This window comes from Neoarius graeffei, chromosome 2 (assembly GCF_027579695.1).
Source record: "Neoarius graeffei isolate fNeoGra1 chromosome 2, fNeoGra1.pri, whole genome shotgun sequence".
Classification (NCBI taxonomy): domain Eukaryota; kingdom Metazoa; phylum Chordata; class Actinopteri; order Siluriformes; family Ariidae; genus Neoarius; species Neoarius graeffei.
The window spans coordinates 113,663,468-113,676,094 of record NC_083570.1 but is presented as its reverse complement, the minus strand read 5'-3'; the positions used below and the strand labels follow the sequence as shown (position 1 = coordinate 113,676,094).

General features: G+C 42.8%; 1 protein-coding gene across 1 annotated transcript in view; it reads left to right on the top strand.

The window, feature by feature from the left end:
• khdrbs3 (KH domain containing, RNA binding, signal transduction associated 3) overlaps positions 1 to 12,252 on the top strand; it is a 264,289-nt gene extending 252,037 nt beyond the window's left edge. The window contains exons 8-9 of the mRNA XM_060911501.1: positions 9,258 to 9,316; positions 12,161 to 12,252. Of these exons, the coding sequence (XP_060767484.1) occupies positions 9,258 to 9,316; positions 12,161 to 12,252 (151 nt within the window). The remainder of the gene's footprint in view (positions 1 to 9,257; positions 9,317 to 12,160) is intronic.
• Positions 12,253 to 12,627: the final 375 nt, after the last annotated feature.

Below are 12,627 nucleotides of genomic sequence, written 5' to 3'. Positions count from 1 at the left end.
ACCAGAAACTTTATTATTTTTTATGTTCCGGAACAGAAACGCTTATTAAAAATAATGGTAACCGGTTAATACCGGTTTTTATTTCATTCCTCAAAGTTTCCATAGCCTACAAATAAAAAAGTCATTCTTCTCCTGCGCAAGTTTCTATGACCCGCTGGGGTTCACTTCCTGTGTGACGTTCGCTGACTGAATGGAGAGAGCGGGAGGGTGGACTACTATCACGTCTCCACGTGATAATAAGTGAGTAAGTGCATTACTGAGTGTCTGAGCAAAGAAGAGCCTGAACGTTGCAACCTCCCTATTGGCTGTTTGTAAAAATGTATCAATTGTTGCCCTTCCCACGGGAATCATCGCGGGCTCGAGAGACGAGACCTGACGAGTTAGTTCATTGGTAGCAGAACAAAATGTCTGGACACAAATCGGGTTTTCAGAAAAGGAAAGAAAATAAACGGAGGGTCGAAAATACAAAAAAGGAGGCAGAAAATGCAAAATGAGTTTTAAGGTAGGACAAATGGCAGCCCGCCATTTTTAAGGCAGCCCGCCGTGGCTGCAGGCTTTCAGTTGTGTCATTGAATGGTTACTTTTCTGAGGCAGCCTGCCGTGGCTGCCTGCAGGCTTATTTATTATAGCCCATTTAGTTAAAATAATTGATATAGAATGTTATAGTTATGTGATGGTTGTCCTGATTTAGACTGGTGTTTTTTTTTTTTTTTTTTTGGGGGGGGGGTTGCGCGATGTTGCACCCGGGTCCAGATTAGGGCAGAACCGGCCCTGGCTACATTTCAGGTGTAGTTTGTTTTATGTATGTATGTACTTGCATAGATGTGTACTTGGTCTTCCAATATGGCGCCTAACAAAATCTCGCAGCATGGTGACGTCATGCGGTAGCCCTCTATAGGGCCTGACTAGCCTTTGGTAACACACTAAACGAATTATCTTTCATTTTTGGCACTTTTTCTGTTTGTGTAGATGGGAAGACATACTGAGAATCCAAATCGCCAACATTTGAAATAATAATTGTTTTGAATTATTTCTTGTCTTATTTAATGAAGGTTGTAATAGAATTAGCCTACATTTGGCTTAAGCTGGATGAGACAGAGACATAATTTTATAGCCATTTGTTAAACAGCTGACAGGGAACATAATTAACCGTTCCGGGAACGAAATTTTTTTGTTCTAACCGGTTCGGGAACGTCTATTTAATGGTGGAACCCAAAACCGGAAACGTTAAAATTCCGTTTCTGTTCGGAAAGAACCAATAGGAAAAAAATTCTGGTTCAAAGCCCTGATCCTGACAAAAATGAGACAATTTGCAACAAAAAATGTATGCTTTTCCAACAAAACAATCTATTATCTGAAATACTGATTGCATTCTTCAAGATCTAAACTTGCACATGATGGAAGAAAAACAAAAATCTCAAATTTCGAAAAAAAAATGCTTCTTTTGCGATTATCTCGGATTCGTTTCGGCCGACGTGTCCCTGGATTCGGTGAGGGGTCACATTTGATGCATGCAGTCCACAATAATTTAGTATTTACATGACCTAGACATTTCAATAATCACCAAAAAATATATATTTCAGGGATTTTACTTTCTTCAGTGTTGATATATCCAGTCAAAGTAAACAAGGAGATGCACCTCCAGGAAAGTCTGCAGGCTGTATGAGTTCATGGCCTGATGACCTATACACCCATTTACCATCCAATGGCATTGCAAGGCTAAACAATAGGACCCATTGACTATGTAAATGTGGTCTTTAAAAAAAAAAAAAAAATTGCATATTTGTTTTTGGGAAAGCTAAAAGTGGTGTGACCCTGATCTATAGCCTAGGTCACAACTGGACATATGATTTTTTGGCCGTGCGATTTTTGGCGTTTCCCAAATCGCTGCGTTTTTTTTGTTTGTGGAGAAAGACGCACGTTGGCTGGAAGTTTGTCTTGCAACCTGAAAAAAATGTAAGTGCCCGTAGAGTTTGTTTGACATGACAAAGAATCTCTGCAGCCGGTCTGCGGCCAGTCTATGGCTCGAAAATCAGCACGTCACACGCGCGCCCTCTGTGCGTTTCACGCGCGCCCTCCATGCGTTTCTTGCGTTTTTTGCACGTAGACCAGCCGTAGGAGCACGTACGGCTGGTTGTGACCTAGGCTTATACTTCTCCACAACTTTGTATCTGACCTGTTTGGAGGCTCCTTGGTTTTCATGCTGCTTGCTTAGTCAGGGTCCTTCCAGAACAGGTTGATTTATACAGACATCATGTGACAGGTCATGTGACACTTTGCACACAGCTGGATCTTAATCAACTAATTATGTGACTTATGAAGTGAATTGGTTGGAATTGGCCAGCTCTTATTTAGAGGTTTCATACGAAAGGGGGTGAATACCTATGCACACTCCAGATTTCTGTTTTTTCATCTTAATTATTGTTTGTGTCACAACAGAACAACAAATTGCACCTTTAAAGTGGGAGGCATGTTGTGTAAATCAAATGGTGCTAACCCTCCAAAAATCCATTTTAATTCCAGCTTTTAATGCAACCAAACAGGACAAACACAAAGGGGGATGAATACTTTTGCAAGACACGCTACAAGCACAATTTTCATGAAACTTGATGGAAATGTATAGCATGGACCGAGGAAGAACCCTTTATATTTTGGAGTGGATCTGACTCCCAGAGCGGCTCGACGAATGTAGTTTCACTTGCGCTAACATTACGTCATTTGGCCTTGGTAGAAGTCTGAGCTCTCTGAGTGTCCTTACTCAAACACCCCGACACACGTGCATACGGTACACTCACCAGCCACTTTATTAAGTACACCTGCTCATTCATGCAGCTAGCTAATCTAGGGTGACTAGACGTCCCGGTTTTACCGGGACAGTCCCGATTTGGGGTTGTGTGTCCCGAGTCCTGACAAAAGTCTGTCGGGACACGGATATGTCCCGGTTTTCGCCACTCGCGACGTTTGCGACTGAGCAGCGTGGGAATCATTAATGGAGAAATGTCTGCATTTACTATTTTGATGAATTGACAGGAATTGCAAACTTTCCTGGTTACCGCCCCCTGGCCCTGTGGCATGGGTGTTTATTTAGCCACATTATTTCAGACAACAGAATGGGTTGCCATGCAACAATAAAATAAACATTAACTGGCGCGAATGTTCTTTGTCTAGCAGCTAGCAGCAGTAATGCCGCAGCAATTATGCCGAAAAGAAAATGTACCTTTTCCAAAGATTTACAGGGCACCTACCCCTTCCTCCGAGAGGTGCAGAACAATGCGCACAAAGCCGACTGCACACACTGTAAGTGCTTTGTTCTTGTACTGAGTTGGACAGCCTATGTTGCAAATGCTGTGCGCTCCTGTGGGGGCTTTCCTCGGGCTGTCGCCCCTCTCCTCCTTTACTGCTGTTTTGTTTGAGTGTATATTCTCAAATCACTTGTCTCTTTTTTGTTTCTGTTTAACATACCATTCTGACAGTTTGGCCATATTGCTGTGTTGAACAGCTTGTTGCACCTTCCATTAAAGTGTTCACTTTTGTCCACATCTTCTTGCTTTATTCATTCAGTTGTGGGGAATGGTTAGTAAGGTTGATTCTGACCTAGGCTATGTTGAGGTCACATATCTACTTTTTAAGTTCATGCTATAGTGCAGGGGTGGCCAACCAGTCGGAGCCCAAGAGCCACAATTCTTACTGTGTTACGGCAAAGAGCCACATCGGCACATGAACATGGGCATACAAATATTACCCTTCCTTCTGCGCGCGCGGACACACACACACACACAGCCACATTGATGTCACACTCCAACTTAACCAATGCCCCACACCAACATGATAATGATACATTTACTGCAGTACCAAGACCACAGGCCAGTCATTTTCAACAGTGGCGACTGGTGAAGAAAATTGTAGGTGGGGCACAAAGGCAGACATTGTTTACATGTGGGGATTCCCCCCATTGGGGGGGTTCCGGGGGGCCTCCCCCGAAAAATTTTGGATTTCTTAGATGCAATTTCCTGTATTCTAGTGCATTTTGGAGTTACCTGTTTAACATCGAAAATGCAAAAGCCATTTTGATTCAGCTTGAATTCTCAATTGCATGACCTGCACAAGACCTGCATTCAAATAAATAAGTATTCAAATAAATACAGTCAGTCGGAAAATGGAAATTACAAAGTGCTAATTTAATTTCCTCAAACAGTACAAGCTCCATAGGCACTGAGAACAGTGATCAGTGCAAATATAGATAAAATATAATACAATGCTCAAATTTTTGAAAGAACAACACACACGCACACACACAAATTGATAACTGGAAAACAAATGAACAAATACATAATGTATATACACTACATGCCAAAAGTTTGGACACACCTTCTCATTCAATGTGTTCTGTGTTCTCATGACTATTTACACTTACAGTATACTCTACTCTCACTCAAGGCATCAAAACTGAATGAGCGCTCACCCATTACTCAGGCTTGCGCGCCCAGCGCGCATCCCAAGCCTCAGCAGCAGGGATGGTATGAAACTCACCAGAAATGTTCCAAGCCAGTTTATACGATGCATGTGTTACTGTCTCTGATTGTTTTGTAAATTTTTTGAAGAGCTGTACCTTCTTTTGTGATTGACTTTTTAACGTGATTAACTTGTGTTTACGAAGTTCACTCCCTTTCGGAAAGTCCTGGTCGATTTTAGCATGTAGTGAGCTGAAGTGACGCTGAAGATTTCATCTCATCTCATTATCTGTAGCCGCTTTATCCTTCTACAGGGTCGCAGGCAAGCTGGAGCCTATCCCAGCTGACTACGGGTGAAAGGCGGGGTACACCCTGGACAAGTCGCCAGGTCATCACAGGGCTGACACATAGACACAGACAACCATTCACACTCACACCTACGGTCAATTTAGAGTCACCAGTTAACCTAACCTGCATGTCTTTGGACTGTGGGGGAAACCGGAGCACCCGGAGGAAACCCACGCGGACACGGGGAGAACATGCAAACTCCACACAGAAAGGCCCTCGCCGGCCCCGGGGCTCGAACCCAGGACCTTCTTGCTGTGAGGCGACAGCGCTAACCACTACACCACCGTGCCGCCACGCTGAAGATTTGAAGACTTGAAATGCGACAATGACGACTGACATAGAAGGCAGAATGGCTTGCCATAACGTTCAACGAAAAAATATAAATCCTCCCACTCTGTTAAAAACGTCCTGTTCTCATCTTCATATTTTCTTTTTGAAGTGCATTTTTTCCCTGCTATTTTGAGATCTGAAATTTAGCATATCATCTCACACACCTGCGCATTTGTCATGATGTGAAAATACCGTAATGAAACCAAGCGAAGCACCTTTAATAAAATAACCGTAATTAACTGCAGTGAAGCGAAAACGCACATAAAACCACAAACGAACACCAACTTGGACGTGAAGGTGAGAGCCGCATGACACCAGGCAAAGAGCCGCATGCGGCTCGCGAGCCGCGGGTTGGCCACCTATGCTATAGTGCATACAATTTTAGAGATATAGCCTACATGTGCATATGCATTCTTCTTGGTGTTCTCACAAACAGGTGAAATAAATCAGTTTAAATTTGGCCTATGGACATAGCCTGGCCTATTCTCAGCCTTTACAAAATCTGTTGTCTGACCATAATTTAACTGATCTGTATACCACTATGCTACTAGATAACAAAATGCCTGTTTGTTTTATTTCATGTGAGATGTTGATAAATGTGAGCTTCAACAAAATGATAAGAGCACCTCTCTGAGTGTCACGTTTACGTAAAAAAAAGGTGGGCGTGCACGAGCATGGTCGCGCGCAAAAGTGTCCCGGTTTCAGACTAGGGAAATCTGGTCACCCTATGCTAATCAGACAATCATACATGTCAACCTTTGGTCAATCAAACCTGTATAATCAACCTCCAAAATCTGTATCTGAGCAATTCCAGCGTTATGGACGTGACACTTGAACTCAAAATGGCAACAAATGACCCAGTGCATGTTTTATTGTCTCCCAGTATTTAAACAGGTGTTGCATATTTTAAGGCTGTACCATACTGGAGAAGTGATAGAACAAGAACAATTCCCATAGTACATCTAGGGCATGCCAGAAAACGCCAATAAAAGATGCGTTATGGACGTGACAGAAAAAGTATCACTTTTCTTGGGTGACTGTACATTTTTATCAAACTCTGTGAAATTGTAAACCTAATGTCGAAATGGAGATATCCATTTGATAGAGGGGTCCAAGGTGAATATTAAAAAATCTTTGTTTAAAATATTTTGTATTTCATGCAGAGTTTCGGAAGGAAAAGTCAGCGTTATGGATGTGACGAAATTCCGTTATGGATGTGACGCGTCTGAAATAGACATGGCATATGTTTAGAAAATCAGCAATTTAACCACCATAACCCTTTGAAAAACTCTCTAAATATCAGCTAAAACTATCAAAGTTCTTAAATAATATTTAGGATGGCTATTGTTTTGCTGTTTTGTGGATTTTAGCATACATTTCTGTGGCTTGTGGCAATAATATAGAATTGTACATGATCAAAGTTGATTTTAGCTTGGGTTTTACATTATAAGAAAGAAAGACTGACAGTGACATATTAGGTTGGTTACAAATTGGTTCAACTTATTCACATCTGTAAAATACAGGCCTAGGTGATATCTCTGGGAGTGGTTTTGATGTATTACATGTTGCTTTATTTTTGCATGGTGAGGTTGACATTTACATGGAATTGCCCTTTTCCCTTATAAAATCCGTATAAGATGCAAATTAAAATAATTTACCTAAAATTTGAATGATAATCAACAATGATGTATCCCAGTTACTTTTTATTCAATATTAATAACAATAAACCTTCAGAATGAATACAAAGCTCCAATGTTTGACAAAAACACAAAGTGTTATCAGCGTAGTTATGAAGGAAATACTTCGTTGTTTGGAGACAGGTTTCACCGAGCGGCTATTATGCGCGAGATTTCATATTAGCCACAAAGCCAGAAAAATCTGTTCGTAAAATTACGTTATAATGACCAAATACAATGAACAGTATTTTTCCAGTCTCACCTGTGAAAGGTAATCCCATGTGATCTCGTTTGGACGGTAAACCTGTTGGTACAGTTAAACGCAGCACATGAATGAGGCATCTTTATTCTCGGGCGAGGATGACGTATGATTCTACGCAGAAGCCGGCGTCTATGACTTCACGGTTGGCGGGATTCTCGCAGTGCGGTGTGCGCATGATCAAAAGTGGAACGAAGTCTCGCTACCACAAGATAACGCGCGATTTCATAAGACTCTTTACTGGCTGTCTGTGGTGTACAGTACGTTTGTAAATGTTATGTGCTCTTTTATCATCGTGGGAATTGATTATAGCTCTAAATAAATATTGAAGTTTTTTTTTTTTAAAGAATCCGTATAACTTTATTTATACGCCCGTATACTACGTTTATTGAATCAAATCTGTATAAAATACGGACATTCCGTATAGGTTGACATGTATGGACAATCATGTGGCAGCAGCACAGTTGATAAAAGGTTGCAGATACAGATCAAGAGCTTCAGGTAATGGAAAAGGACCAGGTTTTGATGAACCGCATCCATGATAGCCTCAGATTCTTGGCTGACATGAGTGGAAACCCCAATGTGGTCTTCTGCTATTGTGGCTCCACCTCAAGGTTTAATGTTTTGTATAATCACACCAAGGACTCCAGCTCATTGCAAAGTATCATTCTGCGTCTGTGTACCTGATCATACCAAGCTGTTGTTGTTTTGACCTGACCCTTAGGCCCAATCCCAATTCTAATTTCTACCCCTACCCCTCCCCCTTCCCCTCCGCCTTCCCCTTGGCCCTTCCCCTTGAAACTGAGCTACAAGGGATAGGGCTTGAAATTCAACCCTTACGTATTGGGATAGCCCTTCAACGATCGCATACGTCATCGCGTACCTCCGTCAGCGTTTACGTTAGCAAAACGCGACCAAATGCGTCATTGGCTGCGACCAGCCTCTACAGTCAGAGCCAGAGATCTCTGCTGGCAGGGTGTGATTTGTTAACTAACACCACTGAATGGGATATCTTTGGCGCTTCGTGCACCACATCCGACAGAATGAGGTGTCAGAACACTCATGTAAACAATAAAAGCGAGGATAACAGAACAAAACGTATGCAGTAAAGCAACCGAAAACAATACTCACTCCCAAAGCTTTTTAGCAGCAGCTTGGATTTCAGAAATCGCTGCTCATTCTCAGCTCGAAAGCGAATCAAGCGGCGTGTTTCCTCTGGATAACAACTTAAAACACGTAAATAATGGAGAAAATACATTTATGACAATCTTTCGCCGCGGGAACCGCCATCTTTCTGAAATCCGCATGGCATTGTGGGAAATCACTCAAACCCCTTCGTTCGGAGTCAGCTCCAGGAAAATCTCCATTTGGAGGGGTACAGAAGCCCTACCCCTTCCCCTACCCCTCCGCGTTAACTGGGATTGGGATACCCCTACCCCTTCACCTGAACGCGCAAAATGGAGGGGAAGGGCCAAGGGGTTGGTCCAAGGGGTGAAATGGGATTCGGCCTTAGTGTTTCTGACCCTCGCTATGTTATTCTCTCAACCCTGAGACTGTTATTTACCTCTGACATCCTGTTTGCTGACCCTTAGTACGAACTTGACTCTGATTCTCATCTCAAGATTTGGATTTGTTTACCACTTTGCGATGCGCTCGCTCTCCCCTGCATTTGTGTCCGTAAGTGCCTGCACTGACAAAGAGGTGATATGGCTGTCCTAGGGGTAGCTACAGCACCCCCAAGCCCCTGCCTGGCACTACCCATGTACAAGAGTGACATGTTTGAGTTACAGGTGTGATGTGATTAATGAAATATGATGTGAATATACCCTGATTTTGTTTGTATTACAGCTGTGTAATACGGGTGAAAGTTTGGGTTACAGCTATAATAGTTTGGTGTTATGGGTGGGACATTACTGCATGATGATGAGTCCCTCAGAGATTGTAGAGATCATGGGTGGGTTTCTTGATCCATTTCTCAGGGCAGTAGAGTGTGTCTGGGTGAAATGTAATGTTTATGTGTCATGGTGATGAACTCTGGGCAGTTCAAGGTTTTTATTTCCTCTCCAGTCTTCACTTTATTTGTCAAAATGCAAAGATGACTTTAAGTTGACCATATACAGTATATACCCTGTATAATAATAATAATAATAATAATAATAATAATAATAATTCTCTCTCTCTCTCTCTCTCCAGTTCAGAGGACTATTATGAATATGGACATGGTCTAAGCGGCGAATCCTACGACTCATATGGTACGATTTCCTTTCCTTCTCTGACTGTGCAGGTTTAAAGAGACTGAATACTCTTTATTAACTTTATTACATACACGAACTGAGATGCAGTGATTCGTGTGGTCAAATAACAGTATCTCATCTCATCATCTCTAGCCGCTTTATCCTGTTCTACAGGGTCGCAGGCAAGCTGGAGCCTATCCCAGCTGACTACGGGCGAAAGGCGGGGTACACCCTGGACAAGTCACCAGGTCATCACAGGGCTGACACATAGACACAGACAACCATTCACACTCACATTCACACCTACGGTCAATTTAGAGTCACCAGTTAACCTAACCTGCATGTCTTTGGACTGTGGGGGAAACTGGAGCACCCGGAGGAAACCCACGCGGACACAGGGAGAACATGCAAACTCCACACAGAAAGGCCCTCGCCGGCCACGGGGCTCGAACCCGGACCTTCTTGCTGTGAGGCGACAGCGCTAACCACTACACCACCATGCCGCCCCCAAATAACAGTATATGGAAGTGAAATTTTATTTAAATTAGTTTATTCAAATAACATATGCATATAAATTGGAACAGATGAAGCATTTAAAATGCTTATCAAATAACCATGTACCTTTACTTTCTTTCACTTATTTTCCACTCCTCCACTGTCTTCTTGCTTGTCATTCCCTCACACATATACACACACACACACACACACACACACACACACACCCCTGATGACAGTTCCTTTTGGTGTCCCAAAAAGCCGACAGCTTGACAGTTCAAAGGAGACCCGTAGATTAACCAGGCGAGTGCGAGTTGTTGTTCTCTATAAACACAAGGTCAAAGGTTTCTTTTTTTCAAAGCATTCAGCCACACCGGCAGATTGACAGCTCTCTTATTAAAGACTATTGCTAATGGGTCTCGGGTCTGAATAGCTGGATGGGGAAAGGACATCACTGTGCTCTGAGAGGAAAGAAGACAAGCGTCAACAAAATTATTGTTCATCAACACAAGACACAACAGGCATCTTCTTCTCATTTGTCAACCATAGTTGACTGTTTACTGTGGATTTGTTAGCGAGTTCTGAAGAGCTACCGGTACCCAGGGTGGATGTTGAGAATGTAGAGCAGGTCCCACCAAACCATTCACACCTACAAACAATTTAGAGTATCCAGTTAACCTAATCTGGATGGTGGAGAAAACCAGAGCACTCTTCAGCCATGAGGTTCAAACCCAGAACCTTCTCGCTGTGTGGTGATAATTACTGTACAACCATGCCACCCACAGAGCTCCATGCTAGAAGGCTACCAGTTCTGCTAACTTAGTCTGGTTGTGATCATGTCTTGACCTCCATTTAAAAGTATGATTGAAAGATGTAGAGACAAACACCATCAAGCCAAGGGGAAAAAAACTGCACCAAATAAATTAAGCATCGTCAATTGCACCAGAGTAGATCCTTACTCTTCAATAATGATCCTATTCACACTCAATGACTTAATGACTTAAAGTTGCTCTAGGAAAAAAAAAGTATTTAAGTTCAGAATCGTATGCAACTGACACATGCTCAGACTCTGCCCCATATGTGTAACTCTCATGTAACATCTGACTAGAACTTACCGTAAGCCTTTATGTACCCCTGAGGTCTGAATTGTTGTCAGTGTGTACAATTTATGCATTAAATCCAATATACACATTGATCTTTGTATCCAGAGTGAAGGATTTTACAATATGCAGTCAATCAGTTGCATGTGCACTTTCCAAGAACAATAGGAAACCAGTTGTGGAACCATGCTCGTGGTGAGCAGCTAGCATTCCTGTCTTCAGTCATAATTTAACTGAAGAGAAATTAACAAATCCAAGTGGATTATGCTATTCAGTACAAGTGAACATTTATGGTGGTGTAGTGGTTAGCACTATCGCTTCACAGCAAGAAGGTTCTGGGCTCGAGCCAAGTGGCCGACGGGGGCCTTTTTGTGTGGAGTTTGCATTTTGTCTATGTGGGTTTCCACCAGGGCGGCACGGTGGTGTAGTGGTTAGCGCTGTCGCCTCACAGCAAGAAGGTCCGGGTTCGAGCCCCGGGGCCGACGAGGGCCTTTCTGTGCGGAGTTTGCATGTTCTCCCCGTGTCCACGTGGGTTTCCTCCGGGTGCTCCGGTTTCCCCCACAGTCCAAAGACATGCAGGTTAGGTTAACTGGTGACTCTAAATTGACCGTAGGTGTGAATGTGAGTGTGAATGGTTGTCTGTGTCTATGTGTCAGCCCTGTGATGACCTGGCGACTTGTCCAGGGTGTACCCCGCCTTTCGCTCGTAGTCAGCTGGGATAGGCTCCAGCTTGCCTGCGACCCTGTAGAACAGGATAAAGCGGCTAGAGATAATGAGATGAGATGAGATGGGTTTCCTCCAGGTGCTCCAGTTTCCCCCACAGTCCAAAGACATGCAATTAGGTTAACTGGCTACTCTAAATTGTCCATAGGTGTGAATGGATTGTTTCCCAAGCCCGGAAATGGGAAGGTTGTGGCAGGAAGGGCATCTGGCATAAAACTATACTCCAAGGATCAATAAGGAAACTATGTGGATCAATAGGGTCCACAAGGACCCTGACCTGGCAACAGTGCTGGACAAGGGAGAAGATGATGATGAATACAAGTGAACATTTGCATAAATTTGGGATTGAGCTTTAACAGATTGAAGAACTTATTTTCCTATTACAGCACAATTACAAGCTATTTTTCCTCCAGACTATTAATAAATCCATATACCGCACTCCCGCAACAAATGTGTAATTTGCACAATGTGTTGCAGGCTTTATCATGTATGTGTCTGCTTGAAGTTCTAATCCTGTCTTTGTGTCTGTTTTATTCCCTTTCAGGCCAGGAAAAGTGGACAAATGGCCGGAACAAAGCTCCGTCAGCGCGGACAAACAAAGGAGTGTACAGAGACCAGCCTTACACACGATACTGAACTCTAAAGTCAGCCATGCCCGCCCATGCATTTCCAAGTAATGGATTTTATATGGACTTCCCCCATTCCTTTTCATTTTTTTTTTTTTCAGAATAAAAATCAACCAAAACTGCGAAAAAACAAAGCATCCCAGAGAGGAAGGGGAAGACGGGAACATGATTTCATGGGGACGTTCAGTTTGACACTGGTAGATACTGGTTGTTGCATGGATGGAAGATAAACTTGTGATCACTACCTTTGTGTAAAATAGACAACCAACCAATCAGAATCCTTCTATGCCAGTATTTGAAATGTTAGGGGGTGGGTGCTAGTAGGTAGAAGGTGGTGTAAACTTCAGGTGTTAGGTATTTAGATTTAGTCAGGTACATTTCTATA